General features: G+C 54.2%; 1 protein-coding gene across 2 annotated transcripts; it reads right to left on the bottom strand.

Moving 5' to 3' along the window:
- Positions 1 to 10,946: 10,946 nt before the first annotated feature.
- On the bottom strand, positions 10,947 to 20,760 carry SHOX (short stature homeobox). 2 transcript variants are annotated; one of them, XM_032620409.1, is made up of 5 exons: positions 20,487 to 20,760; positions 16,803 to 17,011; positions 12,872 to 12,929; positions 12,669 to 12,771; positions 10,947 to 11,226 (listed from the first exon to the last, which is right to left on the bottom strand). In XM_032620409.1, exons 1-5 carry the CDS (start codon positions 20,758 to 20,760, stop codon positions 10,947 to 10,949), a joined length of 924 nt encoding a protein of 307 aa, XP_032476300.1. The 2 variants fall into 2 exon arrangements, with proteins under 2 accessions (XP_032476300.1, XP_032476301.1); XM_032620410.1 differs by having other exon boundaries at positions 10,947 to 11,192; positions 12,683 to 12,771.
- Between the last annotated feature and the right edge of the window lie 588 nt (positions 20,761 to 21,348).

The following is a 21,348-nucleotide window of genomic DNA, read 5'->3' as shown; positions in this document are numbered from 1 at the left end:
CACACAAATTTTCTGGCTTCCCAGGGCTTCTAAAACGTATGTTCACAGTAGACAGTAGTCTCCTAACTGTGCAATGGCATTGTGTCTAAAAACAACAGTCACACATTAAAAAGTATCATTTATTTAAAAATAGCGCTCTTGGAAAAACAGTGGCGATAGACTTGCTGGATACAGGGTTGCCGTAAACCTTCAATGTGTTAAAAAATAAAAAAAAGAGTATCTGAGAAACATCATAGAGGTGTGCCTGTATTTTTTAACATTCAAGTCTTATGAAATCTGTGTGTGTGTCCAATTGGAACACCACCTCAAATACAGAGGAGGGGTCTGAGGTACACTCCCCGCCACACAGAGGTGCTTGTGATGTAGGTGTCAACACTTTTTACTCCAATTTGTGTCTCTGAGAGAAAGAAAAGAAAGACATCCATCCACACAGTGCAGTGTGACTCAGCCGTGAAAAGGAGCGAAGCTCTGACACAGGCGACCACGTGGCTGGACCTTGAACACACGATGCTCAGTGAGAGAAGCAGACACAGAAGGACACACAGTGTGTGATTCCATCGATAGGAAACGTCCGGAACAGGCAAATAGAGACGTAAAGGAGATTTGTGGTTGCCTAGGAATAAAGGAATAAAGGGGATGGGGGAGGAGCTTAGGAAGTGAGTCCTTGATGGGTACAGACTTTTCTTTGTAGGACGATGAAAATGTCCTGGAATTTGATAGCAGCGGTGATGACTGCACAACATCGTGAGTGTGCAGAAACAAAGACAAAAAACACTGAATTTCACACTTTAAAAGGGTGAAGGGTGAACTTCCGGGAATGTGACTTATGTTTCAATGAAGAAATAAAAAATAGATTTTGCAAAAAAAAGATTTAAAAGATGATGCAGGCCTTTCTGCCACAGAGTCTAACTAATTAGGTCATTAGCTCACATTAGTGCTGGAACAACTCAAGGAACCCGGAAGACACCTCTCACGTTTCTCAAGCCATATCCAGAAACAGGATACCCTATCAAACAAGAGCAGCTCCCTGAGGTTTGAGGACAGACGCAGATGAAACGCCCACCCAGACAGACCCAAGCCATGCGTCAGCACCGTGTGTTGGGAAGATTTCAAATCAAGGGCCCCCGTGTCATGGGGTCAGCCCCAAGCTGTTAGCAGCCGTGGGCCCCTCTCAGGATCTCACTGCCTGGACATTGAAAATAAACGTCCAGTACATGCCATTTCCACCTATGGTCATGTGTTTGGAGAATCTATATTTAGGACTCCAAGACACAAAACGTGCTGTGCTTCCTGAGAGCATTTTAACTGTGTTTTTTGAAAATCCTTCTCCAAATATATATATGTATATGTGTGTGTATTATATATATATATTATTACGTATTAAGCAGAATACGTATATAATTAATATAATATTGTATAATAATATAATTACGTATTAAGCAGAAGTGAGCCCTTGTGTTCTAAGCCGAGATGTCGTAAGTCTCTGTGGGGACCATCTGGTGATTCTGTCTGTCTCTTCTCTTTAATAAGAAGATCAGAATTTTAGCAAGTTTCCCAGACAATTAAGGTCCGAGAGCCCATTTCCCTGCAGCTCAAAACCTTTCCTGCAACTCATATCTCTCAGCCTCATCCCCGCTGCTGTGTGTTTGGTCCAGGAATCCGTGTGTTTAACATCTCAGGAATAAGTGACTGGTCACTTCCCCCTTCAACCTCCCTGAGGCTTCGCCCAGGTCAGAAGGAAGAGGCCCGGAGGTATAACCGCAACCTTCATGTCCCAGGATCAACTACACATGCCCAAGACAGGAACCCCAAGAAATGTGAGGGCTGTGCCAGCCTGCACAGTGGTCCTCAAGGGTACCGGGTTCTGATGCCTGGAACCTGGAAATGGGACCTTATGTGGAAGCAGGGTCTCTGCAGATGTACTGAAGTGAAGGGTCTGAGATGAGGTCCTCCTGGAGGAGGGTGGCCCTACACCCAACGACAGGGTCCTTCTAAGAGACAGAAGAGGAGAGACACAGACACAGAGGAGAAGCCCCGTGAAGACAGAGGCAGAGACAGGAGGGATGCAGCCACAAGCCCAGGGATGCCTGGAGCCCCCAGAAGCTGGAAGAGGCGGGAAGGACCCTCCCCTGGAGCCTCTGGAGGGAGCGCGGCCCTGGGACACCTTCACCTCAGACGTCCGGTCTCCAGGATGGGGGAGGATGAATGTCTGTGGTTTTAAGATTCTGGTTTGTGATCCTTGGTCATGTTAAACCTGCACAGCGTCCCAGTGAAAAGCAAGCCTGGTTCTGATGCAAGTCAGTGGTGGGGCCCAGCCTCACCTTCATTTCGGATGTGTTTTGCCGGCATCTCTGTCAGAAGAGAAGAAGGAATTAGGAGCATAATTGCTGGGCACAAATGCATCAGTTGACATTGTTGGTACAAACTTGGCCAGTACTAGGTCTCAACTCAGAGTCAAATTGTATTGTTCCTAATGGTTTCCTAAGACTTAAGCTTAAATATCCAGTGATTGCGTATGTACCATTTCACCTTGGAGGGGCTTGTCGAGAACCTTAGAGAAGCTTGGGTGTCTACAATGTATCAGTGTTAACAATGACTTCATATCCTGTTTGCAGCGCCACAAAGCTTCCCCGACAGGGTATTGTGAGTCGGAGAAAATTAAGGACACGCCCTGTGGTCCTACATGGGCTGACATGGTGGGGCGGTTGCCTGACGTCTCACATATGCCACCCTACTTACCCCAGTGAGGGAGGGAAGGAAGGATTTGTTTCCTCCCAGACGCTGGTTTCTCTCTCTTGTCCTCCTCTATGGAATTCTTCCTTCACCTTCCGTCAAGGTGCAGAAACTACACACTTTCTAGTTCCCTAGGAAATGACCCAAACCATCAAACATTCTCTGAAACACATTGAGAAGGAAGCACATGTGTGCCCAACCCGTTACAACCTTGGGTACCTTCATAGCTCTAATCGTGTACGGAAATCTCATCCTTCAGTCGCAACCTTCAGCATTCAGTGCTATGCTCTGATACCTGGTCACCTGGAAACTTTGCAAGTAACTGGTGTGGTCGGTGCATGGGTGGTTTTCCAAAGTCATCACTGTCTGCCAACTCTATGCGTCAAACAAATCCACCAGAACTTGTGGTCATACTTCACTGAACTTCCTGAATACACAACATAATTCGAATGGGCTACATGTTTCCACTCTGTGTGTGTGTGTGTGTGTGTGTGTGTGCGCGTGCGTGTGTGCGTGCGTGCTTGATTCTATTTATTTCCCAACAATCATTAAAGCCTTACTGTGTATTATCTCTTTGGAAGGATTTCATATATGAGTATACTGTCTCTTTGGAAGGATTTCACATGTGAGTATACTGTCTCTTTGGAAGGATTTCACATACAAGTATATTGTCTCTTTGGAAGGATTTCACATATGAGTATATTGTCTCTTTGGAAGGATTGTACATATGACTACATTATAATTTGGGGAGGATTCATTGGGAGAAAGAGCCTGTTTGGGGTATCTTTGTATTTTAGCCCTGCAGTGCAGAGCCTCTAGATCGTATGTATTGCATAAATAGTTGTGAAGATAAAACATACCATACCCTTTAATTGACCAGTTTGGAAAACTCACAGTCCCTCCTGAAGGCACATTGGCTCGTAGGTCACACACGTCCCTCCTGATCCGGTAGGATGGAGGGCAACCTGCTCACCACACTCCCTATAAAAGCATATTCTGCTCCTCGTGGAGCCGCCTGATCTTAAGAATATGGGACAAAAGTAAGACCATGTGCTGGGTCTGGAGAGCCCAGCGTTGCCAGGACTGGTTGGCCTTGACATCAGTCAGAAGCATACTTGTACGCCAGGGAGAAAACACATTCCCTGTCTGATGGGGTCCGATCACTGCATCCTTCGACTGCCCTCTGTTTGACTTGCTTCCTTGTGTCTGATCCACAATTCCTCTTCCCTCTCCAGCCCATTCTCAACACATCTTTCTGCGCTGGTGCATTTTTATTAAATATGGCAAACACATTGTGGCTCTTTAAATATCGATGGATTGAGTCAGTGGGCTTTCTCATTTTATAGGGAGAACATAGGAGGATGGCTTCAATCGGCTTCCTTGGGTCTCTTGGGCACACGGTAACACACATCTCCAAGGACACATGCCAAGAAATAAGATGGCCCCGGAGGGAACTGTACACCACTGATGGCACCTGTATTCCCTCCCCCGTGTCTGCTGAAAGAACTATGCATCTTATCCCAAAATGCTGAAGTAGCTGAAGCTAGACCATTTTAGAATTTTAAGGTAATTCTCCATGATTTTAGGTAAACAACATAAACAAAGGTACTAAGAAGGAAAGCCTTATCATTTCAACCAAGTGCAACAAAACAAAACAAAACAAATCTGTAATATTGATGTGCAAACGAGTAAGATTTGGCAACATTCTATGTTTGGCTTTATTCTAAAAATGTCAATGTTTCAACAAAAAGGAATCAAGTCATTTTTTTTTAAATCCCATAAAACTGGGAAAGGGCCGTGGGATTGGACGCAGATGACCCCCATCTCTTGTCTGGGCTCCGTCTCGCTAGGAAGACAGACATGCTGGTGAAATTGAAAACGACTTTATTTTTTTCCAACAACGGCTCCATGAGCCCTTTGGCGGGCTCCATCCGTGTGTGTGGGGGGGACATGTGTGCCGGCCAGTCCGTGGTTTTCCCTTCTATCCCCATGCTTCCTGTGACTGACTCTGAGAGGGCAGACACCCCAGCAGAAGCTTCAGGAACCTGGATACAGAAAACACACGTCTGCAGGAGGCAAAGTAAACGTGCTTTCATGTTCAGTTTAGGGATCTGAGAACCGGTCATGAGAAACGGCTCTCCGAAAACCCCCAGGCCCATGCTTCCCCAACGTGCATCCGTGGGTGCAAGTTAAAATAATTTAAAAAGAAAAATGAAACTGCGTTTGAGTCCAAGGATCGTCTGCAGCACAATCCATGGGAAAAACAAACAAACAAAACAGAAAGAAATTCAGGGCAGGCCGACTGACGTTTCAGGTTAAAATACTCTAAGAACGTCTTAAAGACAGAGTCTTCTAGACCTGCTCTTATTGGAAACGGATGAGTTACGTTTGGCAGCAAAGTGAGTGTCTGCTTAGAAGGGAAAAGATCTCAGACAATGTTAAACAACATGAGCGGATTTGCTGAGCAAAGCTGGACGTTTATGGCTGTTTTAACTGAACAATAACCGTGCCGATCACATGTTGTGGGGATGACCAGGGTTGGCTGCATTGGCCCCAAAGGGACAGAGCTTTCTGGAGGCCTGGGACTGAGTGCCTGAGGTGGCCACCAGAAACCCCTCCAAGGCTACACCCTGGGGCTGCCCACTGGTCACTCGGGCCTTGAGGACATCCCTGTTTTGAGTGACCCGGGCCCCCCGTATCCTACATCCAGGACACAAACAGGCTTGGGGAAGAGAGCTCTGGGCGTAGACCACTTTTGTGGCATCTGAGTCAGAAAAGAAAAGGAAATCTCAAGGAGGATGCTCAGCGTCAAACAGCAAAGGTCCTCAAAACTCCTTCCCTGTCTGGCAAGGTTTCTAGGACCAAGAGTCACCAGAACCCACAGGAGAGAATCCACCTGCCCTCGGCACACTGGCACACCGGGGAAGTGATGGATGCGTGACTGAGGGGGTGCCACCCTCCCCTAACGAAGAGGCCCCCCAGCTGCAGAGACAGCCTCCCTGGCCCTCAGGTGGCTTCCTCCCCCTCCCAAGTCTGCCTGCCTTTTTTCCCTCCCATATGTGGTTTTTATCGAAGCTGGGAAGCCATCAGAGAATGGTGACATCAGGTCATTGACTTTCCTTTCCAGAAGGAGATAAAAAGCACAGGCCAAAAAAGGTCTCGTTTTTAAAAGTTGATTTTTTTTCCATTTATTCTTTTTTTTTTTTCCCCAAAAGGACTCCACCATCACTGCAACACCCTTTTGGAGAACCCACACATGGTTCCAAAAGAAATCAAACAAAAGGGAAAATTTCAAATTGGAAACCAAAGCAGGTGGGCTTTTTACAAATGCCCTTGCTGCCCACCCCCAAATTCAGACTTGCTTTGAAGTGATTTTTTTTTTTTCTCTTTTCTTTCCCCACCTTCAGGGGGAACGTACCCTTCCTCAAGGGGAGGGTTATAGGAGCAGAAGTGGATGCCAGACGCCCACCAGAAACGCGCGCGCGCACACATACACACACACACACACACACACACACACACGGGCATTGCCCTGCAGACAAAACTACTTTCAGCCACCGTGGACTTGGGATTTGGGATTTTTTTTCCCATCTGTCTCCTTGGGGAGAGGTGAGAATTTTTTTTTAACACGTGAATACAAATATTTATAAGTTTATTTATATCTCCGTTTTACAAGATGTACATTCATACCATATGGTTTGACAAAATACACTTCGTAACTAGAACTAAACTTGAGGGCGTTTTGTGTCGGGGGCCTGCGAGCACGGCCCAAAAACCTTCGGCGTGTTTTTCCTCCCCACAATAGCAGAGGGTTGTGTGATTTCTTTTCATTTTGAGCGATCCCTGAAAAGGTCTGTAGGTCCAGACACACCTTGTATGCATAACCCAAACACAGGTGCTGTATCCTAAATCATCCTGACTGCTTATAAAGTCGGGGGAGAAGAAAACAACAGGATTAAAACATATAAAAATAAAGGCGAGGCAACGTCAAAGTTACACTCAACATAATTAAAATAGCACATATTTATGAACTTTCAACCAAAGGAAAAGAAATAAATAACACATCCACATCCAGCCAATAGCAGGAAGCAGAGAACCTGCCACTCTCGGACGGGAGCTCTACGTACAACGGGGCTGGCTTTGTGAAACCACCGCCTTTCAATAAATAGCGCGTTTAATAGCTTTGAAACTTGATATTATTCTACATTCCTCGACCGATTTCTCATTAAATATCGAATTTCAATAAAACATTTATAAACTGTGTCGTGTTCACGTGTATTGAAAGATCGGCATATTCCTAAGCTAATTTTTAATAAATTAGGCACCAGTTTTTTGTTTCTCTTTAACTGTCGAGCGTGTCCACGGAAAAGCCCTCTGCCATCCCAACCTCCCAAACTTGGGGCGGAAGAGGAGCAAAGTGCCTCAAATATGTTTGTCATTGAAGTCAGCTTATTGGCTATCCTAGGACTCAGTGACAACGCCGTGTAGGAGCGGGCTGGGGGTGACCCCCTTGTACTTGAGGAAACGTTAAAAGGTTTAAGTGAAACCCACCAGTGGGAGCAGAGGGCTAGGGTAGTAACCAGCACGGAGAGGGGTGGTCATGAGCTCAGACACAGCCGCTTCCCGCTTCAATGTCCAGATGTCCCCACACCGTACAGACCTTGTCGCCAGGGACACAAGTGCCTGCAGGCAGAGGGGGCAGCTGGGGTACCCAGCTCGCATAGGAGCAAGATGGGCCGGGGGCGTGTCCCTACACCCCGGGGGCATGTGAGGCTCTGAGGACCGGCTTCCCAGGTTGGGGACGCCAACCACCCCGCATGACCAACTTTGAAAACACATGAGTGTGGTTCATTTTGTCTGCGGCTACTTTATACAGGAACCCCAGCCGGCCCACACTTTGCCTCCGTGAAGAAAGCCACCCTATCAAAACCGACCAAAAAATGACACCCCTGTTCCCTCTGGAAGGCGTCTCCTTCTAGGTCTTAGCGATGCTAAGCCGCAGAGCTTCTCTAAGTACGCGAGAGCCAGGTGCGTCATCACTGAAACCACATCCGACGCTAAGACCCAATCAATGCACTATCTTCCGCTGTGAGATGAACTTGCAAAGCTTCCCAGGCTGATGACAGAAGCAAGAAAAGGGCGAATTTGTAAAGAATGAGATAGAACAGCAACAACCAAGCTGAGGAAGACCACGGTTTTTGCTAAACCCGGTGGCTCCTATCCTAAAAGTCCTCTCTGGCCAAGGTCTCACAAAAGGAAACCCGTTCCGTGGCCGAGCCCATCTTGGAGAACACAGCCCCACGTCGAGTGGGCAAGACACGGCCTGCAGCTCAGCCAGGCTCTCACGTGGGTTTCACAACCGAAAACCCGCATCCAGTGGCCCTCTGACGAGACCCGTCCAGTTTGCTTTCCAGGTGATACTCCCCTCTTGGTCTGCACCCTCGAAAACGTGCTATTTGGAAGTGCCGTGAACGGCTCTGAAAAGGGGTCTTGTCTTACACAGAAAGCACCAAAAACAGCCAAAATGCGTCCAGCCCATAAATTTAATGCCTTATGGCCGCTGGGAAAGAGTGAGATCCAGATGCCCTCCCCGGGAGACCAGGACCCACACAAAGCACGCTCTCCAACCCACACCTCCCGACAGCCGAACAGAGAGAAAGCGGATACAGATCTGGGCTGGGAAGGACTGACCACGACTTGGGCTGACAGCTCGCTTCTGTCCTGAAATTTCCGGGAGAAAGAGGATGCCGAGAGATGGCCTCCACCCTGGACACCCTGCAGCGCGTCCTCTGGACTTTGTTCCAGGGACGGAAGCCACGCCAGCTGCTCTGCCAGCACTGAGCCTCACACAGCTCAGAGTCTGTTCTGTTCTGGGGGGCTCATCCACCTGGCTCACCTTCTGAATCAAACAGAAACAGGGACAGGATGAACACCATCCAGCCTCCCAGCACTGGCTGCCGTCGGGCAGCTCTACTTTCAAACTTCGGCTTCTCCCAGGAGCAGATCTCATGCCTTTTGGCTCACGTGGAGAGAGTCTGCTCTTGCGGAGGGCTTGGTGACAGAGGGCTATGTTTAGATAAAATGGAAAGTAAACCTTAAAAATAAAATAGGGATGTATACCTCTCACCTCCAATGTTTGCCCAGCATTAAATTTCAGGATGAAAGCGGCTCATTTGAAGTGGATCTGAAGTGCATTTTTTTTTAAGTTTAAAGCAAAGTTTCAGCTTATATAGGGGACCTTTTAAAATGTACAGCTGTTTAGAAGCAGAACTGCACATGAGGCAAATTCCATAATGCCATTCATACCAGGGTGGGGGGGCGGGGGGGGGGGGGGCGGAGTCGCAAATGAATTTAAAATACTGTGTTTTTCTTCTCTCTCTCTCCATCATTTCAGAGCTTTGCAAAAATTTCAAAATTAGAAAAAAAAATGTTGAAGGGGCCTTTTGATTCAAAGAGTTTCAGATGATACAAATGAATCTACATTTCAGGTCAGTGCAAAGGTAGAATGTATTCCCTTACATGGAAGGAAAATTTTTTTTTTCTTCTTAGAGATATGTACCCAAATCAGGGGTAAGGGAAAACAGTCAGCAATAGCGAATCTGGAAAGAGGAAAAGCTGTTTTGGAAATAGAGTGAACCGTTGGACTTCGGAGAACTAGATGGCCACTTCCATCTGGGCAGGCCTGGGTTCACTAAGGCAAAAAAAAAAACAAAAAACAAAAAAACACAAACCCAGAGATGCTCATTTTCGAGGTAGACAAGCCCAGCAAGGGTGCACTGCCCCCCAAATCTCACACAGCACATGCAAAGCACATTGCCTTAAACTCAGGTGCACGATTGGGACCCTGAACGCTTTGGTTATATCATTGTCAAGAGACTTTGCCCATCTGTGCCAGCTGCTCAGACAAGTCGCTATTTGGTGTTTACACGATGGGGGAGGAGAGGGGACCAAGCACAGAAAAAAAAAAAAAAAAAAGATGAAAGAAAAGCTAGAACTGGCTACCCTTAGAAAACATTATCTTAAAACTCACTGCCTGGAGGAGGTATCCCAGGCTCTTCTTTCCCCCAGAAACAGCTCAGCCCCGCCCTCCCAGCCTGGCACCCCTCCCCACGTCCTGCTCCATCCCAAGCCACACACTTCACTTCCATGAATCCAAAGCACTCCCCACCCCGGTCATTTTGGCACTGGCCCCGCAGCATGCAGGGGGAGGTAATGCCCTTCGAAGTCCGAAGCTGACGGGTCAAGAGTGCACAGCTAATTTTTTAAAATCTATAATATTTACAATATTGCACTTTACTGCACTTAATTGCATGTCACTAGCGTGGATCCTGCATCAGTATTATACCTTCAAACCACGTGCCCTGTGTCCCCAGTGCAAGTCCTTTGCATCTGAATTCTGGGAAACAGCCACAGATGTCCATTCGGGAATCGAAGACGGGAAAAGCTCTAAAGCTGCCTGTCCTACGGCACAAGGAGTCCTGAACCGGGTGCTCTGGGGCCAAACGTGTGCATGAAGATGGGGAGTCAGCAAGGTCACAACGTGAAACACTGAGGTCCCCACGACCACCACCACCTCCGCGAGATCTTCAATTGCGTTTCGTTATTGCTACCTATCAGGCGGAGGGGAGGGGGCGGGCGCGCACGCAGAGCACGGGGCCCCTGCCTCAGATGCAAAAGTCCATATTGAAATCCACACGGGTCCTGCAGCTCCTCGGATGAAACTGAGTTCACGGCAGTGAATAAACTTGTCGGCACCCAAGCACTGGCATTTCAGCGGAGACCCGCCCCGGATCTTTCTGGGTAACAGACTCTTCAGGTCTTGGGAAGGCGTGTAGGAGGCCGCATGCGCAGGGTGGGAACTCCGGCAGCAGAGGAGGACGCAGCGCCACGGGGCTCCACGTGGCCCCGGGGTCCCAGGACGCACAGACGGCGTGGTCGAGGGCTGACTTGGGTGGTCTGACGGTCACCTCCTCTCTCTTCCGCACAGTCTCTGCGAGGCTTTGGCGGGGTCTTGCGGTCCTGGGATGCCCCCTCCCGAGGCCTGCCAGGGGCCCCGGGGCTGCCCCAGGCGGGGAAGGCGCTGCGCCCTCGCTCCGGGGTGTCCGCGCGGCCGTCGGGGGGCGCGGAGGGGTCGAGTGCAGGACGCAGCGCGGACGGGGTGGCGGGGCCAGGGCGGGCGCGGGTCCGGGGCAGGCGCGGGGCCTGGCGGCGGGTCAGAGCCCCAAGGCCTCGGCGTGCTTGCGCGCCTTCAGCCGCAGGTCGGCGATGCTGGAGTTTTTGCTGTTGCTCTTGGCGGCGGCGGCCACGACGGCGGCGGCCGAGGCCGAGTCGGCCAGGGATGCGATGGGCAACCCGAAGGGCGGCGGCGGGAACATCAGGTAGGGCGCGTGCGCCGCCAGGTGGGGGTGCAGGTGCGGGTGGGCGTGCGCCACACCTTCCAGCTGCAGCTGTGCCTGGACCTGCGAAGGCAGAACCCGCACGGTGAGGACGCGACTTCTAGGGGGCTTTCCCCCCTCGAGGACTCCCCCCCGAGGGCGTCTCCTCTCCCGGGGAGCCATCGCCCCTTCCCCCGCCCCAGGGACCACCACCCACTGTCCTCGGGACACCCGGTGCCACGACCGGGTCACTGGCCCCTTTGGACAGGACCAGAGCCGGGGAGTCGGCACAGATCCCCGATGCTGTAGCATCCGAGCGTCTACAGCTGGTACCTCCTCCTCTCCAGACCCCCGGCTGATTCTTTGACGCATCCCCGACTCAGGGTCCGGGCTTCGGCTTCCCCCCCGCCGCCTTCCCAGGGACCCGGAGTCCCCGAATCTTCCAGAAGCACAGCCAAATCTGCAGGCTCCAACCGCCTAATTTCACCAGGACCCAATGGCTGACCCCACGTCGTCGGGGCAGCTGTTCCTGTGATGCTGAGGGGCCACCCCGCCCTGGGGAAGGGGTGCTGAGGGGTGGAATATGGGCCCAGCCGCGGAGGTGCGGGTCCAAGGGAACACGGCGCGGACCTCTGCCCTGCGCACGGCAGCCCTGGACGCCCTCCCAGCCTTGGGCGCCGTGACTTTGAGGGCGCGCGGCCACCAGCCCACCCTCACCCCATCTCCATGCCGTCATCCGTAGCCGACCCTCCGGGCCGGGCCAGGCCCACTGGACCTCGTGCCCCTCAGCAAACCCGGGTCCAGCTACAAACCCAGGCCTCTGCCCCTAGGAGCAAAAGTGCTGCAAGAGGAGGCCACGCCTTCGCTCTGGCCAGGGCACAGCCAACCCACCAGCGCGGGCACGCCTACCCCCCCATGCTGGGGTCCACAGCCCAGCCCTGCAGGCGAGTGGGCGTTGCGCTCTAGCCCCGCGGCTCCCTCCTCCCACCCGACGCTGGCCCAGAGCAGGGGCGAGGACTTTGGGGCACCCGGTCTCCACGAGGTGGTCTTCCGACCCCCTGGCCGCCCCCTCCTCCGCGCAGCGCACCCAGCGCCCTGGACCCTCCCGGCTCTGCTAGGAGCTGGGCGGGACGCCCCCCCACTGTGAGGTGCGCGGGGGAGGGGAGGGGGCATCGAGGCCCAGGTCCAGGAGGGGCACTGACACCCCCAGCGAGGCCCTGGGCAAGCTAAAGCCGGGGGTTGGGTGTTGACACGGGTCCTCATGCCCAAGCGGCAGCAAACCCCTCCCTCCAGCCAGGCGGTGAACGAGTGGGTGGTTTCGGGTGGGTGGGGATATTTTCCCTCCGAGTTTTGTGAAACTGTGCTGGGGTTTCTGTCCTAGCCCTCCCAAAGGTAACTCTTGGAGATTTTCAGCGTGGTGTTAATACGTGCCAATGGGTTTATAAATGTCCCCCTTGTGAAAGCGGCCTCTTTGCTTCAGCGGGGGTGGGAGGCGCCGGGGCGGCGCCGGCCCCCTCTCTGTTCTGTTCGAAAGGAAGGAAGAAAAACAACGACAACAACAAAAAACGAGCTACCTGTTGGAAAGGCATCCTCAGGGCGCCCATGTTCACGTAGGGTGCCACCCTGCAGGCGTCCAGGTGACTGGCGGTACCCAGGATAACGCCTGCGAGGAAACACAGGAGGCGTGAACCCCGCCCGCTGCTCCCAGCGCCTGGCGGGTCTCCCCACCGCCCCTGCCTCCACGCGCGGCCCCTCGCACCCACCTTTATGCATCTGGTTCTCTTGCTTGCGGCACTTGGCTCTCCGGTTCTGGAACCAAACCTGGGAATGAGCGGACAGACGTGCCCCCCCGTGAGCCGGCCAGGCCTTGGCGAGCGTCAGCGAGGCTTTCTTTCCCGACACGCCGGACGGCGCGCAAGGCGCTTGGGGTTCCTGTCCCCAGAAGGCTGCCTGACGCCCCTCCGGCCTTCGTCCCCGCCCCCTCTCACCCCAGCCCCGCGTAACTGGCTACCTGGAGCTGGGAACAGTCCTCACCTAAGTGAGACCAGAGTTTCAGCATCCAAACATTGAAAGTGAGGAAGTGGGTCCTCGGATGGCGTGGAGAACTTTCCATCGTTCTGTGTGGACATTCCCCCCTCCACCCTGCCACGCACCGGTCCAACCTGACCTTCCACCCCGACGTTCCACCTTAGCCCCCACCCACCCACCAGGAATGTGGGGGGGCGCACAGGTGGATACACATCTCCAAATCCAGCCCCCTCCCCAATCACGCTCAGACACCCTGAGTCCAGAAACTTGCATGACCTCCATGCCGTCCTTGGAAGCCTGGGGGATCCCAGTTAATATTACAGAGTCATGAACGTCCTTGATCTCTAAAAACCGGACGCACCCCAAAAGCGCAGGCTCTGCACTGCAGGCACTCGGCATCTCTAAGGACATCTGATTCTTGCGGCGCCCTATCCAGAGGTGAGGCAGCGAGGGAAAGGTGTTGGCACCCGCCCGGCCCGGCTAGCTTCAAGGCCTGGCATCCCCGAAATGCGCCCTCCCGCGCTCCCCATTCTCATCCTCCCCCCTCCTCCAAACAGCCCTGGTCCTGGCCCTTGGTCTGTCACTCATGGAATCTGGAGTCCCCTCCCTCTGTGTTCTTAGGCGCTTAATTTTTCCTACCTGGCTTTCTCCAAAACTTTCCCTTCACACTCACTCACCCTATTGCCACAATGGCGGTCACTGACGGTGCAGGATAATTAGCACAAAGAAAGCCTTCCCCTCGGCCACACTACACTACACCTGGTAGCTCAGGGACCCTGCGTTGTTCCAAGCCCAGGGCCTGGGGTCACTCCCTGCTCCCACCCTGCCCGGAAACCTCAGCTCCCGCGGAGGTTGCAAGCACCCGGGAGTCGAGGAAAAGCTGAACTTTTCCATCTCAGCCTCTTCAGGGCAGTTTTCTATCCAAGGCTGAGCCATGGGCCCGCCTGTTGGAACTGGCTTTCCACGACGTTGGAAACCTCACCCAGCCAGGCTCTAGGGAAGCTGGCAAACTTTGGTGTTGTTCCCCGGAAAGTATTTCCAAAAACAGAAATGCTGAGATTCACAAATCTTTACTCCATTTCCAAAGCCTGCACTCACTTTTCTGCTCCCACGTCCCGCCGCAACTCTCCCCCCGACGCCATGCGGCTGGGACGAGACTCCTTTCCCTTTCGGACCCTTCCTCGGTGCCTCTTTCTCCTCGGGGTCCCGTACCCGTCCTCAGGAGAGCGGAGCCAGACGCGCAAACTCTGCTCCCCCTGGAAGGGCATTTTTCAAAAACAGAATCCTATTTAAATCTAGAAAGCAAGCTCACTTTCCCATCAGCGGGGGAAAGAAAAAAAAAAAAGATTATGGAGAATAAAAGTGATGAATTAGCTGCGCGTTTGGCGATGATAAATCAGTCTTGGGCTGATTCACGATCAATTCCAATCAGTCCCGAATATGCTAAGTAAAGTGCAGTACAGTGGTTTAGACAGTTATTTCTTCATTAAGGACCAGTCACTGATTTCTCTCACAAATGCTGTAATCTGATTTCCTTTTGATTTCCATTACAGACAGTGAATAATGACATTTAATTTAGCTCTGCGCCATAAACCCAAAGATATTTGTTGTAATTAAATTACCACCTCTCCTCACTGTGGTCTCATAACTTTCGATTATAACCCTGACAGCTGGGTGATGTGAGTTTCCAGTACAACACTAAAAATAAAAGGTTAATAAGCACCAACTTCCAAAGGACCCTCAATTTATTTACAGCAAATTTCCACTCTAAATTGAAACTCTATCCTCTAACAACACAGGACAGGCTGTACCGAAAAGGATTACCAAACAGGTCACAGACAGGATTAAAATATACTGCATTTTCGTCTCTTCCTTTTGGTGTCTCCCCAGCAACCCCCACTTCTGCACAGCGGGGTAGTGTTTTAACTAATTGGTTTTTATGAGCACTTTCTGCCTTCTCTTTATTATACGATTCTTTTCCCTGTGGCCAATAGGAAATTATTTCTTTTTTCTCTTCCCATGTTTATTTTTATTATTATTTACAATCGTTAAATTTTAATTCACCTCTGGATCGATAGGCTTTCGTTTTCTACTACCACCCTCCCCCCCCCTTTATTTTAGGGCTTTTCTCAAGGTCTGCAGCCACCCAAGAACCAATTTTCTCCCAACTCGTTCTCTCCTGCTAAGGCGCTATTCAGTAATAGACTACTGAAAGAAATAGTGTGGAATTAAATTACAAGTAATTTATTTTTATAGAAACAGTACATCAAGGCCTGGGAGATATTACAGATCTCAGGCAGAAAGGCTGTGAAATGACATAAAAGTTGATGTCCCCTTCAGCAAAAGTTTAATCTTTTCATTAATTTATATGGTGCAGCCCCATCCATCTTTCCAGAGAAAGGTGGCCAGTCTCCCCCGCCCTCACCCCCCCCCCCACTTGCCGAGGCCACAGATGCCCGGACAGATTCGTTTGGGGAGAGGGTCCCCAGAGCTACTCCGCCCGTGGTCCCAGCGATGCAGAATGGTCCTGGGAACCCCTGCGGCTGCACGGAATTCTGGACAGACTCGGGGACTGTTGCATTTCACCTTAAGCAGCCCCTTTCACCGCACCGACGGGGAAAGATGGAAGGCATCAGGGTGCAGACACCCATTTTTTTTTTTTTTTTTTTTACAAATTAAAGATTTTTGTGAAACACTCTCTATAAACGCTTTCTGTGTTTTCGTTTCTTCAATACAATCCGGGTGAAGTTGTGTTTGTAATGCTGACCCTATACCAATAAGAAACCCGTTCTTTCAAAGCCCTGGCTTTACATGGTTCCCTCCCCCCGTTGGCAGTATTAATTCCATTTATTTAAATAACCAGTCCCCAGAGCCCAGGGACCCTGACCCCTTTTCCTTCTCTCCCCGGCGCTGCTGTCCTGCCCAGTACCGTCAAAGCTGACGGAAAGCCCAGCAGAACATCCAGGTCCGACCTTCCGGTGGCGGGGACGGGGGTCGCGGGGGGGGGGGGGCGAGTCTGCGGTACCCGGACGAGGAGATTTGGAAGCGAATCTTTGCTCTCCACCCCCCAATAAATAAATGAATGCATTTCACCCAAATGTTTACAAAGCCCGAGAAAAACGAACCGGGAGCGTCTCTCCCCGCCCCCCCCCCCCCCGCCCGCGCGCACGTGCGGCGAACACCCAGGGCCCCCTTAGACGGCGGCTCGCCAGATGGGGCATCACGACTTCATGCGTCCGGTCCCCGCCCCTGCGCCCCCCCTGCCCCGCGCCCGGGCTAATCCGGCACCGCGCGGGCAGGACCCGCAATCCTCAAGACGTCCACCCGACTCCTCTTCCCATCTCTCTGTTCCCTGCAGTGGAGCGAGCGGGCTGCAGAGGAGCGGGTAAGACTTTGGCGGCGACGGCGGAGCCGGGGGGGCGGGCGGGGGGAGGAGAGGCGAACCAGTGGGAAGAGAACAACATTCCTGATGAGCTGGAAGTGCAGGGCGAGCCAGCCAGGCAGGGCGCAGGAGACTTGACCCGCGAGGCCCCGGGGCGCCTCCCAAAGCCCGGCTCCAGCCCCCCCCCCACACACGGGGTCCCCGCGCTCCTGGAAGGGCCCGGCCGAGGTGGCGCGTTCCGGCCGCCCGAGGAGCGGGCGTCGGGGCCGGGCCCTCGCTCTCACCTGCACGCGCGCCTCGGAGAGCCCCAGGCGCTGGCTGAGCTCCTCCCGCATGAAGGCGTCGGGGTAGTGAGTCTCGTCGAAGAGTCGCTCCAGCTCGTTGAGCTGCTCCAGCGTGAAGTTGGTGCGGCTGCGCCGCTGCTTCAGCTTCGTCTGCCCGTCCTCGTCCTCCGACTTCACGTCCTCGCGCTTCTCCTTGCAATCGTAAATACCTACGGGCGGGCCGAGGGCACAGCGCTGAGCCCACCCCCCGGCCCCGGCGTCCCCGGCCCGGGCCGCCACGAGCCCCTCCGCCGGCTCCCGCCCCGGCCCCCGCCCCCGCCCCCCCGGCCCGGCCTGCGGATCCTGCGCGCCAGGGAGAGGGCCCCGCGGGGGGACGCTTGGGCGCGACGTTCTGAAAGCCTGTGTGTGCTCGTGGTGCAGGGACCTCGGTGGCAAACGCGCCCTGACGCAAAGCGGCGTCAAGTCGATAAAGCAAACTCCAGGGCAAGACGCGCTGTTTTGTAATAACTCGAGCCCCGGCGCCGCGGTGTTTCTTGGCCTAATCTCTGAATAGTTTCCTCAATTATCCTCTTCGCCTCTGTTGACATATTGACATAGCCTAACCTTCTCTCTCTTCCTTTTCTTTTTTTTCTGAATGGGAGTGGAGTGTTAAATATTAAGTCAAAGAAGCTTAGGCAGAATCGCCCAAGTGTCGGGTCCCTGGCGGGGCGCCCGCAAAGAGCGCAGGCAGAGCCCAGGCCAGGCTGGGGTCCAGGCCCCCCGAGAGCCACCGCTCCCGCCTGCAGCGCAGCAGGACAGGGGCCGTGCCAGCCGCCAGCCGGGCCAGAGCCTCCCTCAGGACGCCGTGGAGGCGGGCACTCGCCCGAGCTCACCTCCTTCTGACCAAGAAAGCGCAGCCGTATCTTAAGGCGGGCACCCTGAGGCGCTTGGGTTGCACCCGAGAGCGTGGTCCCTTGACTTCCGGTTTTGTCCCTCTGTTTCTTGGACACACATTCTCACTCCCCATCAGGACGCCAAGAGTGACACTTTCTTAGGTCCAAACATTATGAAAGCAGCTATATTTGCTGGGGGAGCGGGCAGGGTATCAGACAGACAGCTCAGGATTTAGGAGATTCTAACCCAGACACCTCTGCTTCCCACCGCTAGGAAATGCAGCCCCTCACCAAGCTCAGGGATTTAAAATAAAAGTTGGCCCCCGTTTGCACAGTTGGTGGAAGCTGCGTTTCAGCTCCCCTTGCGTTTTCTTGTGCTTTTTCTCCGATCATAGGACCTGCTGGGTGCAGGCAAAGAGGACCCCCATGCCCTCATTAGATGTCCCCTCTGTGTCAAGGAGAAGAGGGCGGCTTTCAGGACGCTGTATCCAAGGAGTCTGGGGTTACACCCGTTCTGAGAAGCCTCTTAGCAGTAAGCCCAGAAACTTGCAAAGGGTGGAGACCCAGATCCTCTGCGGGGCCAGGGAAAAATCCCAGCACCCAGTTCCCACACCCGCCCCACCCCCACCCCCACCGGGGTCCCTGAGCTGGACACCAGAACCCAAGTCCTGAGTCTGCCTGAAAGCCTCTCCTCACGGCTTCTGAGCCCTGGACACGCAATCCCACCTCGGGGTTTAAAGCCTCCCTCACCTCCTGAAAGGGATGCATTTCCAAGAACACCTTATTTCTCCCCAACGGGAAATCCTTTCCCGGAGGCGAGGCGGCCCCAACGCTGCTTCCTCCTTCAGGTCTCTTAACGTCAGAACCCCAGGGATTGACCCCAGATGACGCGCTGGCCTTCAAAGTCCTCCAGAACCCGCGGCAGGCTGTGCAGAACCCACAGGCTGCCGTGCCTGGCTCCGCGGGGTCCGCTGCTCAGGTGCCCAAGACCTCTGGGTTTCTCCCAAGCCCAAGCAGCTCCCTCCTCTCCATTTTGCTCCCGTTCTGCAAATTCGGCCTGGGGCTCAGCCCTGCCAGGGGTCTGCACACCCAGGCAGAAGGGAGAAGGTGCAGCTGGGGTTTTCCTAACCCCTTCCTGCTGCCTGTACTGCTAGCCCTGTCTTATTTTCCTCTCTCCTTCGAAAAAGGCCTGGATTGTACTCTGCTCTCCTTACACGGGCCTTTTTGCAGGGTCCCCCTGCCTTGGCTGTCCAGGATGAGAGGAAACAGACAGAAGAGGGGACTCAGCCTCTAAGGCGGATGGGGGAAGCCGTCAGGAGCCCGGGAGGTCAGCCGCCCGCCGGGTGCTGTAAATTAAATGTCAGCCCTGACAAGTGCACAGCCGACAGACAGCCGTGTCTCCATCAGAGCAAACTCTCTTTGTAGGAATCATAAAGCCAGGTGCGTGAGGCCTCGCCACGGGGTGAGCCCCGAGATATGGCAGGCCAGGCTCAGGCTGCCTGGGCTCTCAGAAGCCAGGGGGCTATTCCTAAGCCTCTGCCAGCTTTCTGCTTCCACAAGGTCAAGGTCTCCGAAAGCCGTCTGGGTCATCCACTGGGCTCCAAGGCCAGCACACCTGGACTCTGCCACCAAAGTGCAAGGGCCACAAGAGCAGGAGACATGGGGTCCCCGCTCTCCGGCCATGACCTCTCTCAACACGGACAGAGAATGAAACAGGACCCAGGAGCCACATGGCAAGCTTCTGTATTTCCTCTCTTTGTAGTGAGAAATAGACCTTCATATACTTTCAAATGCTGCCCCCTGAGAAATCGAGCCAATTTTATTCCTCTGATTTACAGCTGCTGGTTGCCCTGTTTGTACGGAGATTCCCCCGGGTTGGGACCACCGCTGTCCAGCTGGGAGAACCCTTGTAAACATGTTTTTTCCCACCCCCCGCGTTCAACTACAGCGCAAAACGCCGCGGAGATTTCGGGGGAAAGCAGCCGGATGGAGGCCCAGGACGCAGCCGGCCTGCAGCAGGGCCAGCTGCGCCCTGACAGCCTGGGGTAGGGCGGCCGCGTGCGCGGGGCCACGAGCCTCCCCGGGCCCTTCTGCCCCTTGTAGACCCTGACCACCGGCGGGCACGCGGCTGGTTTTAATCTACAGGCCCGCGTCAGCCGAGATCCAGCCCCAAGGTTCAAGGGGAAAGTTTTCCCTGAGAGGAAACCACGCGGAGGGGCGCAAGAGGGCGAAGAGGCGACGGAGCGCGTGGCCTCCCCGACTGCCGGCCAGCGCAGCCCTCAACGCGGCCCATTTCGAGTTCGGGAAGGCACTTGGAGAGACGCGCGTGGATCTCTCTGCGGGCGTGGAGGCGGACGTGAGACTGACCGGCAGGCAGACAGGCAGAGGGCCGGTAGCCCTCCAGCCGACCTGGGTTTACAAGCCCATGCACCCGATTCCCCCCCAACGCGGGAAAGTTCCCGCTGTGGAGCCCAGTGCCAACGCCCAGGGAAGCGATCCTCCGGCAGCGCGCGGCCCCGGCCGCTGCCCATCCTCGGCGCCTCTGCCTCTCTCCTTCCCTGCTTCCTCGCTTCTCCAGCCGAATCCTCCCCTCCCCCGTTTGGTTTCTTTCTTACGAAAAAGACTGGCGATGGATTGCCGGGGCCTTTGCGTCCGAGCCGTGGCTGTACATTCAGCGTTTGGGGTCGAGCGGAGAGCGAACCGCGGCCCCCGGGGCCTCTGCGCGCGCGGAGCGAGGGGCAGGCGGCCAGGCTCGGCGGCGAGGAGACGCCGTCCCCGGGAGGGGCCCGGAGCCGGCGTCCGGAGAGCTTACCTTCGGCAGCCCTCCCCGAACCGAACTCTTTCAGTTTGTCCTTGTCGTTGTCCACGTGGTCCTTAAAGAGATGCACCGGACAGTGGCCGCTGCCCTCCGTTATGTCCTGGAGGCTGGATTCCGAGACCCCCAGCTCCCGGGAGCGTGCTAGTCCGCTCTCCAAAACTTCCCTGTAAGTGATCGAATCCTTCTTGCCTCCGCCGCCGCCGCCGCCGCTGCTTTCTTTGCTCTTCTGGTCAAAAGATTTGGATACAAAAGCCGTGAGCTCCTCCATGGTGGCCGGGGGCTGCGGGGGTCCGCGGGGTTCGGAGGGGCTGGCTGGGAGCCGGGCTGTGGTCCGCACGCCTCCCGCGCGGACACGACTGTCCGTGTGAGGGTGGACCTCTCCTGCTGTTATTTATGCCTTTCAATTTGCGATCTCACTATTTATACACGGCTACGTCCGCCCAACCCCCAACGCTCCCTGTCTGCAGCAATTACAGCTCCCGGCTCGGCGGCGGGCGCACGCAGAGACGCTGTCTCTCCCCCACCTCCAGTCCGGCAATTGGCTTTCTTTTCATTTCATCACTGTTTGGCGTCTGTGCACCTTGGTGTGGAGAGGTAAAGATCAAGTTTTTGAAGGCAGAGAGAGAGAGAGAGAGAGAGAGAGAGAGAGAGAGAGAGCGAGCGAACGGGCGCAGGCGCCAGTTCCCCGAACAGGTATCCGCATTCTCTCCGTGGCTGGCGGAAACGAACCTCGAGGAGGAGTTTAGGGCTTGTGAGGACGTCCTTGCCTGCCGGCCCCGGGAGGAGCGCAGCCTCGCGCCTCGAACGGTATCGTCGCAGGACGTGTCCGGGCGTGGTCGTGCGGGGACTCCAGCGA

The sequence above is a fragment of the Phocoena sinus genome, chromosome X, assembly GCF_008692025.1.
Source record: "Phocoena sinus isolate mPhoSin1 chromosome X, mPhoSin1.pri, whole genome shotgun sequence".
Classification (NCBI taxonomy): Eukaryota; Metazoa; Chordata; class Mammalia; order Artiodactyla; family Phocoenidae; genus Phocoena; species Phocoena sinus.
Note: the sequence above shows the minus strand (reverse complement) of the source record. Positions and strands in the feature narration are given on the sequence as shown.

Coding starts and splice junctions, on each gene's coding strand:
- SHOX (XM_032620409.1), bottom strand. CDS start 20,760: ATGGAGGAGCTCACGGCTTTTGTATCCAAATCTTTTGACCAGAAGAGC. Junction 12,930..16,802: donor TCTCCGAGGCGCGCGTGCAG/GTGAGAGCGAGG, acceptor GCTCATTCCCAG/GTTTGGTTCCAGAACCGGAG. Junction 11,227..12,668: donor CAACAGGTAGCTCGTTTTTT/GTTGTTGTCGTT, acceptor GCCCCCTAGAAG/TCGCGTCCTCACCGTGCGGG.